We start from the raw sequence: 25,782 nt of genomic DNA on the forward strand, positions 1-25,782 counted from the left end.
AAATGCATCCTTACTATTCACCTCCACTATTCACTTTCTAGGTAAATAAGTTTCTTCCAAATTCCCTATTTTAATTTCTTGGTTTCTCACCAGATTGATGACCTCTAGTTAGGTTTGGCTTTTCTCAAATGGGTGTTGTATATACTTTTATCGAAACCTTTATAATTTTAAATATCTGTTAAATTAGTTCGCAGCGCAGCTTCTCATAAGAGAGAGACTCAGCCAGTTCATCCTTTTCTGAGGGGTATTTTTTAAATATAAATTTAGAGTACCCAATTAATTTTTTCCAATTAAGGGACAATTTAGCATGTTCGATCCACATCTTTTGGGCTGTGGGGGCGAAACCCACGCAAACACGGGGAGAATGTGCAAACTCCACATGGACAGTGACCCAGATCCGGGATCGAACCTGGGACCTCGATGTCGTGACTGTGGGACTGTGCTGCCCTTGATGGGTATTATTTTGCATTTCTGATATCCTTGTAAATTTATTTTCTCACCTTCTGTAGTGCCTATATAATTTTTGGTAATGTGTTCATTAGAACACTCAAATGTAGTTTAACCAAGGCTTAATGCATTTAAAAAAATATATCTTTACTTTTCATTGTATCTTTCTATAAACTCTAGTACTTACATGCTTTCATTATGGCTGTATTGCAACTTTTAGTGATTTGCATATATGTACCTTTCCACCTAGCAATGATGGAAAATATGTACTCATTGAACATATGCTCTTTGCCACAAATCCATTTTGAATATCTCTCTAATCTAGTTTCCACCTATCCCTTTCGCGCTTTACCCCATTGAGATATTTTCCATTATTACTGGCGAAACATGCTATCAAAGGTTTTTGTCTCATTCGTCAGGGCAGACACATGTCCAATTTCAAAGTGAACAACAATTTATACTGCACGAGAAAGGATTGGTTGGCAAGTGGACTCTGGTTGAGTCGTTGTCCTGGAGAATGTACCAGGAAACTATTGACCCCGCATATTTGTTTAATTCAAAAAAGGGACAATGCTGGACATGTTCAGAAAGGTGCATCTTCGACAAACGGGCAGCACTTGCTGGACAATCCTGAGTGTGCTGTGTATTACACTAGCCAATTTAAAATGATTAATTGGGCTCTGTGTGGCTCACTTGCATATTCATATGCACGTATGTGTCCTCTAGGCAAACGGATCATGCCCAGGCATTGTGCCTTTGAATTAAACAAAAGAGTGGGAGATAATAATTCCCTGGTGCATTTTCAAGTCATTGAACGTGTACTCTTTCCCACAAATCCATTTTAAATACCTCTCTAATCTAGTTTCTGGCCCTTTCATGTTTCCTTTACTGTTTCAACCCTTCCTCTGATTGTTTGCAGGGAAAACTGCAACAAATTTCATGTTCTTTCCACCTTGTTGGTCACTATGTCACTTGCTCAGGCTATGTTGGACTGTTCACCCTCTCAATGTCCTATTTCAACCCAAACTGTACTTGCGACCCCATTTTGGCTGTATCATAAAACGGGTACTTCCATTGATGTACCATGTATGCCTGTATATGTTCCTACTAGAGCCCTCGACTAATCCCTTTTCAAACTCAACTATAGCAACTAGCCATTAACTAACAGAGCTACGCAGCAAGATTTCACGTTTTTAAACAAAAATAAGCATTATTGTACACAAATTTTTTTTTTTAAAAGCAGGGCACTACCACCTGGGTTTATAACATAGCTCTCCATAGCTTATGAAAAGCTATGCTATAAACCCAGTACTACTTTCTATTTCCCACAAGAGTTTCTGTATCTTAAGGTCCATTCACTTTTCCTGGGACCTAGAGGTATATCACTGGTGCCCAAAATGTATTTATCTTCTCCCTAATATTTCAGCTATTTGTCAGGATACAAGATTTCATGGGGATCCTTCCATCAGCTTTTGGCTAAGCAACCCCCCCAGGGATAACACAGTGGTTAGCACTATTGCATCACAGTGCCAGGGTCCCAGGTTCGATTCCTGGCTTGGGTCACTGTCTGTACAAAGTCTGCATGTTCTCCCCGGGTCAGTGTGGGTTCCCTCCAGGTGCTGCTGTTTCCTCCCACAAATCCCGAAAGATGGGGGAACTGCAGCAACTGTTCATTCCTGTCTGGCACAAAAACAAAATGGGTAAGAGGGTCAATTCATGCCTTACAAAGGAAATTAGAAACAGTATCTGATCCAAGGAAAAGCATACAGATTGGCCAAGAAGAATAATAGGTCTGATGATTGGGAGCACTTTAGAATTCAGCAAAGAAGGAAGTAGGGATTGATTAAGAAGGGGAAAATACAGTATGAAATTAAGCTTGCAGGGAACATAAAGACTGACACTAAGATTTTCTCGAGATAGGTGAAGAGAAGATTGGTAAAGAGAAACGTAGGCCCCCCACTGACAAACAGGGGAATGCATAATAAGGGACAAAGTAATGGCTGAGCAATTGAATACGGTTCTGTCTTCACAAAAGAGGGCACAAATCAGATACCAGAAATGTAGGAGAATGGAAGATTTAATGAGAGGGGAAAAACTGCAGGAGATCAATATTAGTAGAGAAATGGTGCTGGGAAAATTGTTGGGATTGAATGTGGATAAATCCCCAGGGCTTGATAATCTGCAGCCCAGAGTGTTTAATGAGGTGGCGCTGGAAATAATGGATGCATTGGTGGTCATCGTCCGGGATTCTATAGACTCTGGAACAGTCCCTGCAGATTAGAGGGTAGCTCACGTCACTCCGATAGTCAAAATGGGAGGTAGAGAGAAAGCGGGAAATTATAGACCAGTAAGCCTAACATCGGTAGTGGGGAAATCCATTATCAAGGACTTTATAGCGGAACATTGAGAAAGCAGTGGCAGGATCAGTCAGAGTCAGCATGGATTTATGAAGGGAAAATCATGATTGACAAATCTGTTGGCATTCTTTGAAGAAGTAACCAGTACAGTTGACAAGGGGGAGCCAGCCGATGTGGTATACTTGGACTTTCAGAAAGCGTTTGACAAAGTCCCACATAAGAGATTATTGTGCAAAATTAAAGCGTATGGTATTGGGGGAAGTGTATTTAGGTAGATAGAAAACTGGTTGGCAGAGAGGAAACAAAGAGTAGGAAATAATGGGCCCTTTTCAAATTGGCAGGCAGTAACTAGTGGGGTGCCACAGGAATTGGTGCTGGGACCCCAGCTATTCACAATATATATTAATGATTTGGATGAGGGAACAAAATGTAACATCACAAAGTTTGCAGATGATACCAAATTGGGTGGGAGGGTGAACTGTGACGAGGATGCAGGGATCCTACAGAATGATCTGGACTGGTTGGGCGAGTGGGCAAATCAATGACAGAAGCAGTATAATTTGGATAAGTGTGACGTTATCCACTTTGGAAGCAAAAAAAGGAAGGCGGATTACTACCTGAATGGTTGTAAATTGGGAGAGGGGAGTGTGCAACGGGACCTGGGTGTCACTGAAGGTAAGCATGCAGGTACAGCAGGCGGTAAAGAAGGCTAATGATATGTTGGCCTTGATTGCGAGAGGTTTCGAGTACAGGAGTAGTGACGTGTTGCTGTAATTATACAGGGCCTTGGTGAGGCCACACTTGGAGTATTGTGTGCAGTTTTGTTCTCCTTTTCTGAGGAAGGATGTTCTTGTTCTCGAGGGAGTGCAGTGAAGGGTTTCCAGACTGATTCCAGGGATTGCGTGACTGTCATATGAGGAGAGATTGACTAGGTTGGGATTGTTCTCGCTGGAGTTCAGAAGAATGAGGGGGGATCTCATAGAGACTTAATTCTAACAGGACTAGACCGGGTAGATGCAGGGAAGATGTTCCCGATGGTGGGTGTGTCCAGAACCAGGGATCACAGTCTGAGGATTCAGGGTAAACCATTTTGGATAGAGATGAGGAGAAATTTCTTCACCCAAAAAGTGATGAGCCAGTGAAATTCATTACCACAGGAAGTAGTTGATGCTAAAATGAGCCGGCTAGATATCGCACTTGGGTTGAATGGGATCAAAGGCTATGGGGAGAAAACAGGATTAGGCTATTGAGTTGGATGATCAGCCATGAAGGTGATGAATGGAGGAGCAGGCTCGAAGGACAAAAGGTCTCCTCCTGCTCCTATCTTCTATGTATCTATGTATGTGCTGTTAGAGTTGGACACTCTGAATTCTCCCTCAGTGTACCCGATCAGGCGCCAGAGTGTGTCGACTAGGGGATTTTACAGTAACTTCATTGCAGTGTTAATGTAAAAAAAAAAATCAGTCGATTGTCGCTTTAAAAAATCCAGCTGGTTCACTAGTGTCCTTTAGGGAAGGGAATCTGCTGACCTTACCTGGTCTGGTCTACATGTGATTCCGGATCCTCAACACTTTGGTTGACCCTTAAATGCCCTCCTGACCTAGCAACTTACTCAGTCATATAAAAACTGCGATAAAATCAAGAATAAGGAACGAAACCGGAGGAACCACCGAGCATCGGCCTAGGCACTGATAACAACAACAAACCCAGCCTTTGACCCTGCAAAGTCCTCCATATCATCTAGGGGATTGTGCCAAAATTGTGTGAACTTTCTCGCAAACTAGCCCAGCAACAGCCTGACATAGTCATACTTACGGAATCATACCTTCCAGATAACATCCCAGACACACCCATCACCATTCCTGGGTATGTCCTGTCCCACTGTCAGGACAGACCCTGAAGAGGTAGAGGCACAGTGGTAAATGGTCGGGATAGAGTTTCCTTGGGAGTCCTCAAAATTTACTTTGGACCTCATGAAGCCTCATGGCTTAGGGTCAAACATGGGTAAGGAAACCTCCTGCTGATTACCATGTACCATCTGCTGTCAGCTGATGAATTAGTACTCCTCCATGTTGAACACCACTTGGAGGAAGAAGCAGGGAGGGTGGCAGGGCACAAAGGCAGGACAAATCCAACTGGGCCAATTACCACCCTATCAGTCTACTCTTAATCTTCAGTGAACGACGGAAGGGGTCATCAGCAGCGCAATCAAGTGGCAGTTACCTAGCAATGACCTCACTGGCGCTCAGTTTGGGTTCCAGCAGGGTCATGCCGCTCCTGACCTTTGTTCAAGCGTAAACAAAAGATCTGAACTCAAGAGATGGACTGCCTTTGACATCAAGGCACCATTTGATCGAGTGTGGCATAAAGGAGCCTTAGAAAATATGGAGTCAATGGGGATCAGGGGGGACACTGTGCACTGTTTGGAGTCATACCTAGTACAAAGGAAGATGGTTGTATTGTTTGGAGATCAATCATCTCAGTGCTGAGACATTACTGCAGCATTTACTCAGGCTACTGTCCGAGGCCCAACCATCATCTGCTTCATCAATGTCCTTCTTGCTAACATAAGGTCAGATGTGGGGATGTTTGCTGATGGTTGCACAATGTTCAGCACCATTCACAATGACTTGGACACTGCAGCAAGATCTGAACATAGAACATACAGTGCAGAAGGAGGCCATGCAGCGCATCGAGTCTGCCCCAAGCCACTATTGCCCACTAATCTGGGCTTGGGCCACACAAGTGCCAGGCAATGACAATCTCCAATAAGAGAATCAAACCATTGCCCTATGACATGCAATGGTGTTGCCATCGCTGAATCCTCCCGCATGGGGTTACCATTGACCAGAACTGAACTGGACTCGCCATATAAAAACAGTGGCTACAAGAGCAGATGAGAGGCTAGGAATCCTGTGGCGAGTAACTCTCCTCCTGACGCGCCCCCCCCCCCCCCCCCCCCAAAAGCCTGTCCACCATCTACAAGACACAAGTCAGGAGTGTGATGGAATACTCTCCACTTGCCTGGATGAGTGCAGCTCCAACAACACTCCAGAAGCTTGAGACCATCCAGGACAAATCGGTGTGCTTGACTGGCACCCCTTACACACAAACATTCAATTTACTCCTTCCACCACTGACTCACAGTAGCAGCAGTGTATACCATTTACCAGATTTACTGCAGGAACTCACCAAGGTTCCTTAGGCAGCACATTCCAAACCCATGACCACTACGATCTAGAAGGACAAGGGCAGCAGTCATATGGGAACAGCACCACCTGGAGCTTCCCCGCCAAGTCACTCACATCCTCACTTGGAAATACATTGCGGCTCCTTCACTGTTGCTGGGTCGAAATCCTGGATCTCCCTCCCTAATAGTACAGGAGAGTACCGACACCACATGGACTGCAGAGGGTCCAGAAGGCAGCTCACCACCACCTTCTCGGGGGCAATTTGAGATTGGCAACAAATGCTGACCTAGCCAGCGAAGCCCACATCCCGTAAAAATTGAATTTTAAAAATATATAATTAAGTCATCCGTTTAAGACTAAAGTGAAGAGAAATTTTTTCGGAGGGTTTTGAATCTTTGGAATACACTACCCTAAGGATACTAGACAACGGTCGATACATTTTTGAATGCTAAGTGAATAAAGTGAGAGTGAAGGTACATGGAGTTAATGTAGCAGTTCTACATTGATATTATTAAACTGTGGAGTGAGCAAGCCTGACTGGCCAAATGGCCTGTTCCTGCTACTGTTGTGTTTTATGAAAAAAGCTGCTATTTAAAAAAAAAATAAAAAAATTTTTTAAAAAAAATCTGTAGCCTTGTGGAATGCCAAAATGTGAAAAGTCGGTGTAAACTGGGAAGTTGGAAAGTCAGTGGATCTAATCAATAGATCATTCAACTATCACAACTAGGGCCACTGAGATATTGTCCTCGCCAACTGCTGGTCACTCCCATTCAGTTATTGTGTAAAGTTCCAATAAGCTTCAATATGTTCCGAGCTTTCATGGGTTGAAATTTATCATGGGCCATTAATGCCTTGTACATTTCACTCTACCCTCCACCTTGTATGCTACTCAGTTATTGGCTATTCTGTCTTTTTAATTGCCCAACAATACACCATTGCAAAATCATGCTGTGTCCCTCTGTGCATTTATCAGGATACCTGGATGATTATTGTACATTATTTTTCACATATGTGCAATTAATGGAGTCATGATCATCACTCATGTTTAATTCGCTGTAAATTTAGAAAATATGCAACCAAATGTTGGCATTTTTTGATACATTTTCCCCACTTCTATACTTCATTTCTGCTTCCTGCCCAGCCACAAATCCTCTTCCCAAACCAGCTTGCTGAGAATTCAAGTTCATGGTTTTTCACATTGATTCTGCCTTGTTTTCTGCATTTCACGATCAGCAGTGTTGTTTAACATTGCTACCTCTGGCTATGGAGGAGTGCATGTTAATCAAGTTGCTTCATTTAGTCATTTGTTACTTTCCACTGTAATTTAGGAATTCTGCTCCCTTGTCTTGAGGGTGCTATCTATGTTGAACTGTAATGTTGATGGTACTTTAAAATGGACTAGAAACTAGGGTGGTTGATGTGTTTATATTTTTTTGACCTACATAAACATTTGCATCAGACCAAACCAATTGGAACGTTCTGACTGCAGTTAGAAAATCTTGTATCAAACTAATTGTCCTGTAGTGCAGCACTTGTAATCTGGGCCGTGCCAATTGTGTACTTTGTATTTTCTTTGGACAGCAGGCACTTGCATTTTGAGTTGAAAGTGTTTTTCCCATTACAGGTAGTTTGTATGTTTTTGAAATTTTTATTTTTATAATCTATCGAGGCACTTGCCTCCGTTCCTGAGTGTAGCTAAACGCCTCCTTGTTGTGTTTTATTAATTTGTAGTCGCATTTTGAGAGAGTACGGAAGTCACAATTGTACAGATAGTCACAAGTGAACTTCAAGGACTTTGGTCCCTGGGAACATGGCACTCCTGATAGCGATGGGGCTTAAGAGTTAAGATACTAAAGACCTGAGTTATTTATAGTGGATGGGTAGATTACAAAGTGTGTTGCTATCAGTAGTAACTTGAAACCCTGTCTCCATGTTTCTGCATGGAATCCTGCCAGCATGTTTACTGGAAAAGATACCACTTGAAGAAGTCACTTTAATACTTGCAGGAAGACCTTCCTCCCCTCCCTTGCTAATCTTTTCCAAAGATGCTGACATAATGGGGATAGGGTAAGTGGACACTGGCTGGTGTGTGTGTGAGAGAGAATGAGGAGCCAGAGGGCTGCTGGTCTCTATGGAGATGTAATGCAATTTCAGTGTCTTCAGAAAAGCTGGGGGGGAAGGGAGAGGGAGGAGATGTAAAGAGTTAAATGGGGGAAATCAAATTGTTCATTCACATTTGATGTTTTATACTGATGCTAAATCTGTTCACAGAACCTGTTATTTAATCCTCCTCATTTATGACCTACAGATGGTTTCCCAGCAGAAATGTATTTTGATACATGTAACTTGTCTAAGATGGACGGTAATAAGTTTGTCTCCACTATGGTTTTAAAGATTTACTAGTGTCTTGGAAACGGTTTAGTTACAGTGTGCTCCACCCTGTAACGGAAACACTTGGTACTTTGCCCTAAATTTCTTTTGAAAAAGACCACAAACTCAATTTAGGTGCTCTTGCTTTCGTAAGAAATTTTATAAATGAGATACAATGTTGAAGTTGTGCTAATTTTTCTTAAGAAATTCCCCTCTTGGGTGGCACGGTGGCCGGGTGGTTAGCACTGCTGCCTACGGCGCTGAGGACACAGGTTCGATCCCAGCCCCAGGTCACTGTCTGTGTGGAGTTTGCACATTCTCTCCATGTCTGCGTGGATTTCACCCCCACAACCCAAAGATGTGCAGGTTAGGTGGATTGGCCACGTTAAATTGCCCCTTAATTGGAATCAAATAATTGGATACTCTAAGTTTAAAAAAAAAGAAAATCCCCTCTTGCTAGCTATCTGCTCATCAATGTGGAGAGTACAAATGATTTTACTTGAATTCTCAAACGTGCTGACAATATATTTATAGAGTGATTGTATAGTTTGATTGATGCTTGTATGAGGAGTGCATTGATAGATCCACAATTCTTGGCATGACTGTTTGTTTGACTTGGGACCAATATGGATCAGGGGTTGAGATAACTGGTGTGGTCTTGGTTTCTTCAGATGAGGAGAGACAAAGTCCAGCATGTTCGTTGACACTGTTACCGGGTTATTTTAAGTATCATGGGTGGGAGTGATTTCTCCTCGGACAGTTGCTTAGATTAAGTTGAGGTTATGTCAAAGGTTAAAAAGTATGGAATTAAGTCAGATGGAATTATTTTTACACCAAGGATAAACAGAATTGTAAAATACATTACCAGGAACTCCTTTGAAATGATGAAAAAATTGTTTCACAATTTAATATATTTCTGCAGAGAACTAAGATTGAAGATAGATCATTGAGGTGGATGAAAAACCTGATGGTCTTTTCCTGTGTCTCTGTTTTTTAAAAATAAATTTAGAGTACCCAATTCATTTTTTCCAATTAGGGGACAATTTAGCATGGCCAATCCATCTACCCTTCACATACATAGACCTACATAGAACACAGTGCAGAGGAAGGCCATTCGGCCCATCGAGTCTGCACTGACCCATTTAAGCCCTCACTTCCACCCTATCCCTGTAACCCAATAACCCCTCCTAACTTTTTTGGTCACTAAGGGCAATTTATCATAGCCCATCCACCTAACCTGCACGCCTTTGGACTGTGGGAGGAAACCGGAGGACCTGGAGGAAACCCACTCGGACATGGGGAGAACGTGCAGACTCCGCAGTGACCCAGCGGGGAATTGAACCTGGGACCCTGGCGCTGTGAAGCCACAGTGCTATCCACTTGTGCTACCGTGCTGCCCGACATCTTTTGAGTTGTGGGGACAAAGCCCATGCAAACATGTGGAGAATATGCAAACTCTACATGGACAGTGATCCAGGGCCGGGATCGAATCTGGGACCTCGGCGCCGTGAGGCAGCAATGCTAACCACTACACCGACGTGCTGCCCTCTGTCTCTATTTTAACCACAAAAAAATACACCTGGCACAGAAATTGCTGTAAAGGCATAATTTTCTTGAGTAGAAAGGGACAGTATTGGAAATTAGTTTTGATTGTCTTTACTTTCTATCTTGAGTATGTTGTTTTATATCCCTGAATCATAATGCCAAATGTGTGATGGTGGGGATGGCATTAACTTTATATTAGCTTTATTGACTGAATATGTATTTGGGCAATCTAACATCGATGGTTAATAGATCATAGAATTTATAGTAGAAGGCCATTTGGCCCATCAAGTCTGCACCAGCCCTTGGAAAGAGCACCTGACGTAAGCCCAGGCCTCCACCCTATCCCCACAACCCAGCAACTCCATCTAACCTTTTTGGACACCAAGGGCAATTTATCATGGCCAACCCACCTAACCTGCACATCTTTGGACTGTGGGAGGAAACCAGAGCACCCGGAGGAAACTCGCGCAGATATGGGGAGAATGCAAAATCCACACACACAGTTGCCCGAGGCCAGAATGGAACCTGGAATAGAATGTAAAACTTTAAATAAAAAAATAAAAAATTCCAATTAAGGGGTAATTTGGCGTGGCCAATCACCTACCCTGCACACTTTTGGGTTGTGGGGGTGAGACCCACGCAGACACGGAGAGAATGTGCAAACTTCACACAGACAGTGACCCGGGGCCGGGATGGAATCCAGGTCCTCGGCGCTGTGAGGCAGCAGTGCTAACCACCTTGCTGCCCTTAATAGAATGTAAAGCACGCAGTTTCTCTGTTGGGGGGGGGGAATACATCTGCCAGGTATGATTTTCTATGAAGCACCGTGACACGATTTTTTAACATTTTGCCACTGGTGCCCCTTTGGGCAGCAACGTGAGTCGAAGTTCACATTTACGGTCACCCTTCAGCAATGTCTAAAAATTTAAATATGGATATTGGGTGAGGGCAGGATCATGCCAAACTGTGATACTTCCTTAGTCAAGTAACCTAATGTTCACTGTCTTGGATTCGATCATGAAGAATGTCTGTTTGTCCAAGATGCAAGAGAGCTGTTTCTGGAATGCCATCCAGGAAAGTGATGGTGCCTTTACATTCTTCCTGTGTTAGCGTGGTCTCGCCCCCACAACCCAAAATGATGTGCAGGGCAGATGAATTGGCCATGCTAAAATTGTCCCTTAATTGGGAAACACAGAACTGGGTACTCTAAATTTATTTTTAAAAAGTAAGCCTGGGCTTACGTCAGGTGCTCTTTCCAAGGGCTGGTGCAGACTTGATGGGCCAAATGGCCTTCTACTAAAAAAGAGGAGTGGCACAAATTATCTATGGCAATTATAAAGCAGAGGCTTCTTAAGCAATGGAAATGTAGGAGAATTGAGTATGCAATAGCTTTTTCTTGACTGTGCTATGGTGGTAGATTGAGTTTTACTGGCGGTGGTAAACAGTCTTTCTGTACCCTTGAACTCTCCAATTTTCCATGGGATTTTGCACTGGAACTTGCTGCAAATTGGAGAGTTAAAGAGTGCAACCCCTCCACAGAGCATCGAGGAGTTGCGTGAACAACTGTGCATCTCCTAAACCAGCTAGGCTGTATAATCATTAATGAGTAATGCAATATTTGAACCAGTAAGTGTCAATATTAAATTTAATGTCGATACAGGTATAGAAAGCAAAATAAAGCGAGGGAAAGAAAGACTGGATTCGGGGAAAAAAAGGAAGAAACACAAAAAAAATTTTGAAAACTATTTTAGCTCTTTTAAATCTTCAATAATTTAAATCTGAAGGGACAAGAATCCAAACTTTCCAAATGTAATTTTCAGTACCAGACAGGTTGTTTGTCAGTAATTTAAGATTTCCCATGCTGCTAAAGGGTGATTACACTGGCATGGACAAGCTCTAACTAATTCTGGAGCGTTTAGCTCCTATCTCTCGTGTAAGTAGAGGCTTGCTGTTAGAGCAGCGAGTCAGATGACTAGATACAGTTTACAGTGGAGTGTTTTAAGGAGCAGGGTGTATTGAACAACTAATTCTGAATTTGTGTATTAACTGTGCACATTCAGTCACTGTAGGTTGCTCTCCAAATTCCCCACAAATAACACTTTATTTCTACCACAAAGTCCAGCCCAATATCGGTATTTAGTTCTGCAAGATTTAATCAATTGCATTTTCACAGAACTCTGAAAATACCATTTTTTTTGTTATCACTACCTACAAGAGTATCAAGTGCTCAACGAAGAAAGTAGATTAAATTAAGAAAAAAAAGGTGAACGTGGGTATCTCCGTTTGACTTGTGGTTAATCACCTGTGTGAGGTTCCTGCTTGGGAATGGAATGCTTTCCCGATTTTGACATTAAAAACCAGTATCAAGTTAATTTTAGAATGAACTGAATTAGCTGTGAAGAGGAGTCCTGGGATTTGAAACATTAATTCTGTTTCTTGCTCCACAGATGTTTCCAGACCTGCTGAGCTTTTCCAGCATTTTCAGTTTTTATTTCAGATTACCAGTACCCACAATATTTTACTTTTATTTTAGTTTTAGAATAGCTATGTGTAGAGCGAAACATCCCAAGAATCATAATGCAAAAGGAGGCTGTTTGGCCCATCTAGTCTGCGCTGACCCTTGGAAAGAGCACCCTACTTAGGCTCACACCTGCACTCTATTCCATAACCCAGTAACCCCACCTAACCTTTTGGACACTTGGGGCAATTTAGCGTGACCAATCCACCTACCTGCACATCTTTGAACTGTGGGGGGGGAAACCGGAGCAGCCGGAGGAAACCCACGAAGACATGGGGGAGAAAGTGCAAACTCCACACAGTTACCAGAGGCCGGAATTGAAACCAGGACCCTCCTTGAAGAACAACTATTGTTCCATCACTGCATTTTTCCACTTCTGATGCCAGGCATCCAGTAGCTGCTCTGAAACTGTCTGTTGTTGAGGTGCATGGACCATTGGCTACGAGCAACTGGGTGAACGACCCAATATTTCTTGTAGCATTCTTACAAGAATTAAAGAACTGTCTCAAACATGATGGGGAAAGTGTGTTATACAGTATGGGCCACTCTTTCCAAAATATGTAAAAGTACATTGTTTTTATTCCTAATTTCTATCCATTAATGTTCCATCTGGGACTTTTCCTAATATGTTTTATAGTATAGATCCCTCTGGGAACCCTAAGCTGTATAATGTTCTTTGTGTAATGCCATTCATGTAAAACATTAAAGTTGCTTCTCAAGATGCTTATTTTCTTTAGCAAAGCACTAGAAGTCTGGGTTACACAGTAAAGACATAAACAAGCTTAGAAATTAAAGTGCTAGTTGAGTTTACTTGTCTTTGTATATTGCAATAAATTTCAAGACTTGCAGGAGGGTTTCCTGACACACTATGTTGACAGGCCAACAAGAGGCGAGGCCACATTGGATTTGGTTTTGGGTAATGAACCAGGCCAGGTGTTAGATCTGGAGGTAGGTGAGCACTTTGGAAACAGTGACCACAATTCGGTGACCTTTACGTTAGTGATGGAAAGGGATAAGTATACCCCGCAGGGCAAGAGTTATAGCTGGGGGAAGGGCAATTATGATGCCATTAGACATGACTTAGGATGTGTAGGTTGGAGATGTAGGCTGCAAGGGTTGGGCTCACTGGATATGTGGAGCTTGTTCAAGGAACAGCTATTGCATGTTCTTGATAAGTACGTACCAGTCAGGCAGGGAGGAAGGGGTCGAACGAGGGAACCGTGGTTTACCAAAGAAGTGGAATCTCTTGTTAAGAGGAAGAAGGAGGCTTATGTGAAGATGAGGCGTGAAGTTTCAGTTGGGGCGCTTGATAGTTACAAGGAAGCGAGGAAGGATCTAAAGAGAGAGCTGAGACGAGCAAGGAGGGGACATGAGAAGTCTTTGGCAGGTAGGATCAAGGAAAACCCAAAAGCTTTCTATAGGTATGTCAGGAATAAAAGAATGACTAGGGTAAGAGTAGGGCCAGTCAAGGACAGTGGTGGGAAGTTGTGTGTGGAGGCTGAGGAGATAAGCGAGATACTAAATGAATACTTTTCGTCAGTATTCACTCAAGAAAAAGATAATATTGTGGAGGAGAATGCTGAGATCCAGGCTATTAGAATAGATGGCATTGAGGTGCGTAGGGAAGAAGTGTTGGCAATTCTGGACAAGGTGAAAATAGATAAGTCCCCGGGGCCGGATGGGATTTATCCTAGGATTCTCTGGGAAGCCAGGGAAGAGATTGCTGAGCCTTTGGCTTTGATTTTTAGGTCATCATTGGCTACAGGAATAGTGCCAGAGGACTGGAGGATAGCAAATGTGGTCCCTTTGTTCAAGAAGGGGAGTAGAGATAACCCCGGTAACTATAGGCCGGTGAGCCTAACGTCTGTGGTGGGTAAGGTCTTCGGGAGGATTATAAAAGATACGATTTATAATCATCTAGATAGGAATAATATGATTAGGGATAGTCAGCATGGTTTTGTGAAGGGTAGGTCATGCCTCACAAACCTTATCGAGTTCTTTGAGAAGGTGACTGAACAGGTAGACGAGGGTAGAGCAGTTGATGTGGTGTATATGGATTTCAGTAAAGCGTTTGATAAGGTTCCCCACGGTCGGCTATTGCAGAAAATACGGAGGCTGGGGATTGAGGGTGATTTAGAGATGTGGATCAGAAATTGGCTAGTTGAAAGAAGACAGAGAGTGGTAGTTGATGGGAAATGTTCAGAATGGAGTTCAGTTACGAGTGGCGTACCACAAGGATCTGTTCTGGGGCCGTTGCTGTTTGTCATTTTTATAAATGACTTAGAGGAGGGCGCAGAAGGATGGGTGAGTAAATTTGCAGATGACACTAAAGTCGGTGGAGTTGTAGACAGTGCGGAAGGATGTTGCAGGTTACAGAGGGACATAGATAAGCTGCAGAGCTGGGCTGAGAGGTGGCAAATGGAGTTTAATGTGGAGAAGTGTGAGGTGATTCACTTTGGAAAGAATAACAGGAATGCAGAATATTTGGCTAATGGTAAAATTCTTGGTAGTGTGGATGAGCAGAGGGATCTCGGTGTCCATGTACATAGATCCCTGAAAGTTGCCACCCAGGTTGATAGGGTTGTGAAGAAGGCCTATGGTGTGTTGGCCTTTATTGGTAGAGGGATTGAGTTCCGGAGCCATGAGGTCATGTTGCAGTTGTACAAAACTCTGGTACGGCCGCATTTGGAGTATTGCGTACAGTTCTGGTCGCCTCATTATAGGAAGGACGTGGAAGCTTTGGAACGGGTGCAGAGGAGATTTACCAGGATGTTGCCTGGTATGGAGGGAAAATCTTATGAGGAAAGGCTGATGGACTTGAGGTTGTTTTCGTTAGAGAGAAGAAGGTTAAGAGGTGACTTAATAGAGGCATACAAAATGATCAGAGGGTTAGATAGGGTGGACAGCGAGAGCCTACTCCCGCGGATGGAGGTGGCTAGCACGAGGGGACATAGCCTTAAATTGAGGGGTAATAGATATAGGACAGAGGTCAGAGGTGGGTTTTTTACGCAAAGAGTGGTGAGGCCGTGGAATGCCCTACCTGCAACAGTAGTGAACACGCCAACATTGAGGGCATTTAAAATTTTATTGGATAAGCATATGGATGATAAGGGCATAGTGTAGGTTAGATGGCCTTTAGATTTTTTCCATGTCGGTGCAACATCGAGGGCCGAAGGGCCTGTACTGCGCTGTATAGTTCTATGTTCTATGTTCTATGTTCTAAGTACAGAAATGCAAAAAATGCTGGAAATATACAGCCAGCATTACAAAGATAATGCAAATTACTTTTTGGGACCCTTCAACAGAAGTCTCAGAAAATTATTTTGTTTTCATTCCCTTTCATTGATTTTTCACCTTACTCATACTGTTATATCCAAAAGGTAATGCATTCATTCTATTGTATATTTGCTAAAAGCATGTTACAACTTAATGAACACAAACTCAGTTTGCAACTTGAGTAGGAAGTGCTAGGAGATATTGATTTTAGTATAGTTGACCAGTATAGTTTTGAATTGCAGAGCACAATTCAGCACCATATGCCTGCAATGCTGCTAATTCAGGAGATGTCTACACTAATTCCATTTCTCTGCCATTTCCCCATGCTATTAATTTCCAAATACTTATCCAATTTAAATGATGTGTTTTTTTTCTGCAATATCCTCTTGTGGGAAAGGATCCCATGCTCTAAATGCATTCTCTGCAAATGCCCTCCAAGTTGCCCCTTCATTCTTTCACTGGGCATCTTGGTTTTACCAGTTTACCTTTTACAATTTATTCTTTCAAAACCTTGCAGGATTGAGAAGGCCTTCTGGCTGGTTATCCCTAGTGTCCTCATGTGATTTTCCTTGACTTAAATAATGTTTGCTGGACTGTGACATAGCCTTTAACCTGCCAAACAAATTAATTGAGCACTGGAAGAAATAAGTAAATGCCGGCAGAATTATTAAGCTTGACTGTTTACTTGAGAAACTAGAAGATAATAAATAGTCATAGCTACTACACTAAATTAAAATGTAATTTTTGCTTAGCAGTTTTTTATGCCCCACACCTGAAGCAGTCTGGCCTATCCATCTCTCAAAGGCAGGCTGATAAAGTACTTTCAAAAAGCCATTGGGGCTGAACAAATTTAAGTAACTTAAATTGAAATGTTGTATTTGAATCGAATGGTCTCGTTCTTCCATCAGTGTGTCGGAGCTAAATCTGCTACGATCTGTAACATTTGTATTAAATAAATTGGAACCTAGTTTTCTGTGAGGGGAGCTGCTTTTAATCCGTATGTGCCATGCCAGACAATACTGTGCCAAAGATAGTCTTCAACTTCCTAGAGGACAACAAAACCTTGGCATTAAATTGCCGAAATCGTGACAGTCTCAGGTTACCCAGATGGCTGATGAGGAATGATCACTTCTGGATTTGGGCAATAAATAAAATGATCTTGACCCTTAACTTGTGCCATGCCCGTATTCGTACTTAAAGCTGACAAAACAAACCCTATGGCATCTTGTTGCTCGTCATTGATTTTTTAAAAAATAATCTTTATTGTCACAAGTAGGCTTGCATTAACACTGCCATAAGTTGCTGTGAAAAGCCCCTGGTCGCCACATTCCAGCGCCTGTTCGGGTAAACGGAGGGAGAATTCAGAATGTCCAAATTACCTAACAGCACGTCTTTCGGGACTTGTGGGAGGAAACCAGACGGAGCACCCAGAGGAAACCCACACAGACACAGTGAGAACGTGAAGTCTCTGCACAGGCAGTGACCCAAGCTGGGAATCGAACCTGGGACCCTGGCGCTGTGAAGCAACAGTGCTAACCACTGTGCTACCGTGCTTGCCCATTTCTCCTTCCCCTTTGGAAGCACCCTACAAAAACATTATTTGCAAGACACTAAGTTAATTGAAGGATTCTGGTGATATCAACAGTAATAATTGTATAAAAACCCTGGGTAGTGCATGGTACAACAGTACAGTGGTTAGCACAGTTGCTTCACAGCTCCAGGGTTCCAGGTTCTATTCCCGGATTGGGTCACTTTGTGTGGAGTCTGCACGTTCTCCTCGTGTCTGCGTGGATTTCCTTCAGCTGCTCCGGTTTCCTCCCACTGTCCAAAGATGTGCGGGTTAGGCGGATTGGCCATGCTAAATTGCCCTTGGTGTCCAAAAAAGGTTGGGTGGGGTTACTGGATTACTGGGATAGGGTGAAGGTGTGGCCTCTTTCTGCACTGTAAATTCTATGAATTCTATGATTTCAGCATTGAAATTGTTGTACTATGCTAGTTAATAATACATTCCATGTGCTTCAATTTTGTAAGGATCATTTTGGGTTTTTGCCCTCTTTTGTGCTTCTTGTGACTATCTATGTAACTGGCAAGTCCACCGCTCATTTATGTGATGTTGCAGTCCCTGATCCTTTAATGGAAACTGCTATTCTAAAAACATTATAGGAATATGATCTGACATTAATTATGGTTTGGTACTGGAATTTCAACAACAAGAAGTGCTTGAAAAAATGTTCCCACTTTTTTATTAGAAATGTGGAACATCCAGTAGTATATAAAATGCTGTAATTCTAAAGTCAGATTATTAGCCGAGAGACCTTGAATTGTGCAATACATGGATATAGCATAAATTCTACCACTCATGGGTTTGGACGCAAGTTGAATCGGTCATTTATTTTTCTTTTCTTTTTTTTTGTTCTTTTAATAAAAGTAATAAAAAAAAGTATCCATTTTTTTTCCAATTAAGGGGCAATTTAGCATGGCCAATCCACCTAACCTGCACATCTTTGGCTTGTGGAGGTGAAACCCATGCAGAAACGGGGAGAATGTGCAAGCTTGACACGGGACAGTGACCCAGGGCCGGGATCGAACTGGGTCCTCAGCGCCGTAGGCAGCAATGCTAACCACTGCGCCACCGTGCTGCCCTTGTTGAAGCATTCATTGAAGAGAATACCAAAAGAAATATGCAGTACAGTATTGCATTTTTGCTATAGTATTATGGCGCCAATGTTTTAAACCCGTTTATCACATGGGAGGTGCAGAGGGGAAGCAGATGAAGATGAATTGTCTAATCTAAGAGGAAAGGTAATTGCAAATGCAAATAATAATGAACATGTAGCCAATAAATTGATGTGCCATTTGTTATTACTCATTATTCTACTGGTTAGATATTATTCCACTGAGATTAGAGCAGTTCATTGAACTAACTAATTTCATCATATGTTTAATTTGTTTCAATCACACTCCCAAACTATATCCAGATTTAAGAAGTGTAAGTTGTAAACTCAAGATTTATTTTTCTCCCTAAAGCTTCAGATAATGGTCAGCGGTTTCAGGAGACTTGCTTCGCATTCGCATTGACACCTCAGCAAGTTCAACAGATTAGCAACTCGATGTAAGTAGTTGGCTATCTTTCTGCTTTGCGTAGATTGGTTTTAACTGATTTATGTGGCTCAAGCAAGGATGTTATAGTTTTATGTATGCAGTTCAAAACTCAAATATCTGATTTGCCCAATAACTGCTCAGTACTGATAATTCCTTACATAAACAGAAAATACGGGACAATCTCAGCAGGTTTTACAGCATCTCTGGAGACAGAAGGGGGCTAACGTTTCGTCCGGATGATGCTTTGTCAGACAGTCATCAAAACATCAGCCACCTTCTCTCTCCATAGAGAGAGAACTCCATAGATGCTGTCAGGCCTGCTTAGATTGTCTAATATTTTCTGTTTCAGATTCCAGCACCTGCAGTAATTTGCTTTATACTAATCTCTTGTTCTGGGTCTACGTTTGGCCTCTGTACTCTAGGAAAGAGGAGAGAAATCATTATTACTCGAAATTCAATTGACAAAAGATTTAAGTAAAATACTTAGTAATTTGATTTAAATTGTTTCAATGCATTTGCATTAGTTGACCTATTTGAGAATTAGAATATAATTGATGAAATGTTATGCCATGGTACAATCCGCTGATAAAAACCACCACAACAGCACTTCCCAACATGCACGACCGCAATGAACACCTAAAAACAAAATGCCATTGCGCCAATTAATCTGCTCTGTGATTTTTGTCAGCCATGGCACCTCCTTTTAATCCCAATTTCCTGTCATCCTCCTGTATCCCTTAATACCAATTTATATCTCCCCTTTGAATGCCTGTTGATTTTTGCATCCATAAGTCTCTAGGACAGTGACTCCATGTTTTTGCAGCCTTTTGCGTGAATATAGTTTTTTCTGGATTTGCTTTGAACCAGTTTACCTTGGTTTCTATTCTTGTGCTTCTTTGTTCTAGACAGGATGATTCACTCTCTGTCTTGTTATTTTAAACACTCCAATGTTTCAAGCTTATAATCTCCAGGCAATTTAACCACAGTTTATCCACACGCTGCTCTACACTTTATCCAGGTATTAACCCGGTGAATCATCACTGGTCTTTCTCCAAGACCTTTATGTTCTTCAATGATGGGTTATCTAGAGCAGTTGAGCCTGGACCATCACCGTATAACAGCAGTAGTACATCCTTACTTTATATTTAAGATAAAGGGCAAAGCTGTCTCTACATATTACAAAAATGCTGGTCAGTTGAGCATGATTTCAAGATGTAATTTCATCTTGGGGTTTACAGTATTTTCTGAACTGCTCCGGTGTTGCCTTGAATTCTGCTTTCCCACTCCCAGGCATTTCCAACTCTCTGTAACACTGCCAGCCAGCTGTCCCTTATCGCAAATTTTGAGCACCAGTAAGTAATTATTAGCTATTCATATCATCAATTTTCCACCTCCTCGGCTGATGATTATAGTTTCAGGGATCCAAGGAAAGCTGTTGATTGAAATTTTCTGATACTGAATTAGAGATGAATGCTGTTCTTCAATTTGTATGTTACTACTCATTTCAATCCCAGTATAAATTTAATAAAAGAGATGGGAGTTATTTCTGGTTGTATTGCCATCGTTTTAATAGCTCTGTAAAAATTGGTTTGGATTACAATTTTTGGACCATTGAGAAGCAAATTGTATGAATTACTCTATTTCACCCATGCAGGATATTTTTAACTGTACGGTACAATTTCCTCTACAAATATAAATGTGAAAAATGTTTCCATTTTATTTAGGGACATATCTGGGACCAAATGTGACTTCACAGTTCAGGTTCAGTTAAGGTAAATTCATATGGTTTTGGTTTGTCTTCATTTGCTGTTCTGTTCACTGCTCCTCCACCCTCTTCCTTTCTCTCTCTGAGGCAATTTTTGTTTAGGGAGGTGCACAGTATCAACAACGTGCAGAAATATGATTTTATTAGGTGAAGCTGGTGCGTTAATTCTGCAATAACCTTACTTTTTGAGAAAAGTGTAAGATAGCGATGCCTGAAAAATATCTTTTTGAACCTGGTTTTTATTCTTTGATTTTTAAGTAAGAAAGAAATTAGTATTCTAAAACATTTGATTGCATGAATGTCGGCACCCATTGCTACGGTCAGTTAGTGTTAGCAGTGTGCAAGAAATTACCTGCGTAGTTTTGTTCGTGACTTAGGCTGAAGTGGTATGGGGCTCGATCCTTTGCATATGTGACTTGTGAACTAGTTCAATCAGCCCAGTGCAGAAATGCTCTGCTGCTTCTAAAAGAAACTGAATGCAAGCTGGGATCTCTTGCCAGTGGGAAGCCCATTTATTAGCAGTTGCTTTGGTAGTGCTGTGGGAAGATTTAATGATGGTCACGTTGCTATCCCCAGACTTGTAATACATTACGTGGAAGGTATCCTCTTGTAAGTCACACCTTTTTGAAACTCTGTTTCTCCTTGAAATCTTTTCATCTGTGTATACCGCACTTCTATTGTAAATGTGGTGAGACCGTAGGCTCCTGGACAACCTAATAATTAAAAACACTACCCGATGTCACATTAGAACCATACAAACTGTATGGTTCCCGTTCCAATTCCCAGTCTGTACTGAGTTTGTCATAGTGATTCTCAACTGGGAAGCTACAGTTGCGATAGCTTCTGGGTTACGAAGGGAATTAACACACCTGATTCTGATCCAGTCTTTATAATAAGAGATATCAGGTTACGAAACACTATGTCCAGTTGCGACCTTGGTGTGAATGACCTGTTGTCACTAGGTTTACACATCAAGAATGAATTCTTGTGCTGCTTGTACCTCATAATTCAAGCCACAGCCTTTGGAAGATGGTGAGGAAGTGCAAAGAGAATAACAGTGAGAATAGAAACATTTTCTACATATCTTTATTGCATCAGCCTAGTCCTGGAATATGGATTGTATTACAGTATGTTACATATGTTTTCAAAGCTATTTGGTACACTTCGCTCACACGCTGGTATAAAAGTTGCAAAGTTTATCGCTCTTTGCTGTAGAATGAGTGAGTGACATGTATTAGAAACTTTAATGGATTAAGAGAGCTAATCATATTAAGAAGCTGTACATATTGAGGTGCTGAGTGTTGGGACTCGACCTCCTACTCAAACAATCATAGAATTCTCAGTATAGTCAGACAAGTATTTGTAACAATTGGAGGTCAACTTTTTAAAAATGTGTTCATGTGATGTGGGCATCGTTGGTTAGGCCAGCGTTTATTGCCCATCCCTAGTTGCTTGCCCTTCAAAAGGTGGTGGTGAGTTGCCTTCTTGAACTGCTGCAGTCCTTGAGGTATAGGTACACCCACTGCTGTTAAGGAGTTCCAGGATGTTGCCCCAGAGACAAGTGAAGGAACAGCGATATATTTCCAAGTCTGGGTGGTGAGTGACTTGAAGGGGAACTTCCAGGTGGTGGGGTTCGCAGGTATCTGCTGCTTTTGTCCTTCTAAATGGTGGTGGTCTTGGGTTTGGAAGGTGTTGCCTCGGCACCTTGGTGAATTACTGCAGTGCATCTTGTAGATGGTACACACGGCTGCCACTGTTCGTCGGTGATGGTGGTTTGAATGTTTGTGGAAGGAGGGGCAATCCAGCGGGCTACTTTGTCCTGGATGGTGTCGAGCTTCTTGAGTTGTTGAAGCTGCACTCATCTAGGCAAGTGGAGAGTATTCCATTACACTCCTGATTTGTGCCTTATAGATGGTGGACAGGCTTTTGGGGGGGGGGGGGTCGGGTCGGGTCAAGAGGTGAGTTACTCGCCGTAGGATCCTAGCTTTTGACCTGCCCTGTTAGCTCCAGACTTACTGGAGATCGTTTGAGGTTTGTGCTGGATCGTTTGAAGTTTGTGCTGGATCCGTCCGACGTATGGAGCGGGTCATTGTAATGGGTCATTTGACGTTTGGAGTGGGGCTTTGTAATGGGTCATTTGATGATTGTAATGGATCATTTTTTTTTCATTTTCAAGGTTTTGTTTATCAGAAACGAGTTGTCCACAGGAAGATCATTTCCCCCCAAATCTGTGTGTGAAAGTAAATGGAAAAACTTGTAACCTTCCAGTAAGTACTAAAGTAATTGATCTTCCAGAATTTTTTTAGTTCATTCTTTAAGGAAAATTAAGTAACTTTTTGATTTTATCCTAGGGCTATCTACCACCAACCAAAAATGGTGTTGAACCAAAGCGACCTAGCCGACCAATCAATATTACCTCACTAGTCAGATTGTCCACGACGGTGCCAAACACTATTGTGGTTTCATGGTCGGCAGAAATCGGAAGAGTAAGCTTTTCTTCATCTTCAAGTAATGAATTGAAACAGCACAACACATTACCGCTCAGGCATCTGGTTTTTGAAATTTAGTTCTGTTTAACTAAAATGAACCTGGTGCTCAGTCTTTTTCCAACATGCCCATTTGTATTAAAACTTACAGCTTACATTATTGTTCAAAGATTTCCAGAAGGCATCCGATAAAGTGCCACATCAAGTTTATTATGTAAAATGAAAGCTCATGTTGTGGGAATAACGTATTGCGTGATTAAGATTGATCGGCTAACAGGAAGCAGAGAGTAGGTGTAAATGGGTATTTGTTTAGGTTGGCAAGTGGTTTGCCGCAGGGGTCGTGCTGTGACCTCAGCTGTTTACATTTCATATAATGTTTCGGATAAAGTGTTGGATGGAGTGGTTGCCAACTTTGCTGATAGATAGTAAAGTAAGTTGTGAAGAGGATATGAGACTTCAAAAAGGTATAGGTAAGTGATGGGCAAGGATGTGGCAAATTGATGAAAATGTGAGAAGAATAACAAAAGAAACATCATGGTGACAGATTGCAGAGCAGTGCAGTGGGATCTGGGTGTCTTAGTGCATGTATCACAAAAGGTTAGTATGCAGATACAGCAAGCAATTAGGAATGCTAATAGAATGTTATTTATTGCAAGGGGAATTGAATACGAAAGTAGGGAAGTTATGCTTCAGTTATTTGGAGCACTAGTGAGACCACATCTGGAGTACTGTGCATCGTGTTGGTCACGTTGGGCAGCACGGTAGCACAATGGTTAGCACTGTCGCTTCACCGCTCCAGAGTCCCAGGTTCGATTCCCGGCTTGGGTCACTGTCTGTGCGGAGTCTGCATGTTCTCCCCATGTCTGCGTGGGTTTCCACCGGGTGCTCTGGTTTTCCTCCCACAGTCCAAAGACGTGCAGGTTAGATGGATTGGCCATGCTAAATTGCCCTTAATGCTCAAAGGGGTTGGTGGGGTTGCTAGGTTATGGTATGTGGTGGAGGTGTGGGCTTGAGTGGGGTGCCCTTTCCAAGGACCGATGCAGACTTGATGGGCGAATGGCCTCCTGCACTGTAAATTCTGTGCCTATGTCTATTTAAGGTAAGATGTAAATGCTTTGGACCCATTTCAGAGAAGGTTTACCAGACTAAGATCTGGAATGGGTGGGTTGCCTTTTGAGGAAATGTTGGAAAGGTTCCATTTGCTGCAGTTTAGAAGAATAAAACGTGACTTGCCTGAAGCATACAAGATCCTGAGGGGTCTTGACAGGGTGGTTGTGGAGAGAACATTTCCTCTTGTGGGAGAATCTAGAACTGGAGTCACTGTTTAAAAATAAGCGGGTGCCCAGTTAGAATGCAGATGAGGAGCAATCTTTACTCTGAGGGTCGTGAGTCTTTGGAACTTTGAGAAGCTGGTGGAAGCGGAATCTTTGAACATTTTTAAGGCAGAGGTGGATAAATTCTTGATAAGCAAGGTGGTGGTAGGTTATCGGGGGTAGGTGGGATGGAGATTTGAGGTTGCTATCAGATCAACCATGGTATTATTACATGGCAGATTCTTGTTCCTTGTCTGTATGTATGTATGTAAAATATCAACAAAGCTCAATGAATAAATTTTCCGTACTATTTCCACCGGATAATACCAAAAACATGTAGTAATGGAATTTAACAATTTTACTTGCATTTTGATCTTTATAACTAGTGGTTGTTTATTTGCCACTTCTTATGGCAGGAATTTGAGATGTTAATGGAGAGCACCACAAAATAAGTGTTACTGGCTGAAGTATGACTTATGTTCCTACACACTAGTGAAAAATACTGTCCAAAATGTTTATCTAAGTTTCAGGGCACCAGGTATCCTTGCTGTAGAGAGAAAACTGGCCCAAAATGCAGGAAAAACATGACCCAATAGGCACACAGGTGCTATTTCATAATATTGGTTTGTTCAAGGGGAAGCAGGATGTGAAAGCTCTCCAAAGATTGTGAGCTCCCCATTAGCCCATTTTGTAATTACATTGTCCAGTATGGAAATAAACCAGGAAAACCGTGGATGGGGCTCCAACTTCGATTGCCAGTATGTGCTGAGTATGCTTCTTTCAGCCAGAGCAGCAGTTGGGCATTAGGTTTGACCTGGGGCCAAGGAACAAAAGAATCCATCTGAGATATCATTCCTAATTGCTATCCAGTGTCGTATTAAAAATGTGGGAGCAACAAGTGAATATCAGAACTGTATCAAGGTGCAAGCATGGAGTATTTAATTGAGGCACCAGAGGAACCTTGCTTGAGCCAGGACCTACGGAAAGGTGGGAGAGGAATGTTCCTTCAGTAAAAGGATAATTATTGCTTGTTGATTACAGTTATCTGCAGGGGGATATAGATGGTTTCGAGTGGGCAAGGGTCTGGCAGATGAAGTACAATGTTGGTAAATGTGAGGTCATTCTTTTTGGTAGATATAACAGCAAAATGGACTATTATCTAAATGGTAAAAAATTGCAGCATGTTGTTGTGCAGAGGGACCTGGGTGTCCTTGTACATGAATAACAAAAAGTTGGTTTGCAGGTGTGGCAGGTAATTAAGAAGGCAAATAGAATTTTGTCCTTCATTGCTAGAGGGATGGAGTTTTTAAAAACTGGAAGATTATGTTGCATCTGTATAGGGTGCTGGTGAGGCCACACCTGGAATGCTGTGTACCTTTTTGGTCTCCTTACTTGAGAAAGGATGTACTGGC

General features: G+C 42.1%; 1 protein-coding gene across 6 annotated transcripts in view; it reads left to right on the forward strand.

Annotated features, from left to right (window-relative positions):
- pias1b (protein inhibitor of activated STAT, 1b) overlaps positions 1-25,782 on the forward strand; it is a 170,851-nt gene that overhangs the window by 103,130 nt on the left and 41,939 nt on the right. For all 6 annotated transcript variants that reach the window (XM_038814871.1, XM_038814869.1, XM_038814873.1 and 3 more), the window contains 4 exons: positions 18,732-18,816; positions 20,531-20,578; positions 22,748-22,838; positions 22,923-23,057. In XM_038814871.1, the coding sequence (XP_038670799.1) occupies positions 18,732-18,816; positions 20,531-20,578; positions 22,748-22,838; positions 22,923-23,057 (359 nt within the window). The remainder of the gene's footprint in view (positions 1-18,731; positions 18,817-20,530; positions 20,579-22,747; positions 22,839-22,922; positions 23,058-25,782) is intronic.

This window comes from Scyliorhinus canicula, chromosome 12 (genome assembly GCF_902713615.1).
Source record: "Scyliorhinus canicula chromosome 12, sScyCan1.1, whole genome shotgun sequence".
In the NCBI taxonomy this organism is placed as follows: Eukaryota; Metazoa; Chordata; class Chondrichthyes; order Carcharhiniformes; family Scyliorhinidae; genus Scyliorhinus; species Scyliorhinus canicula.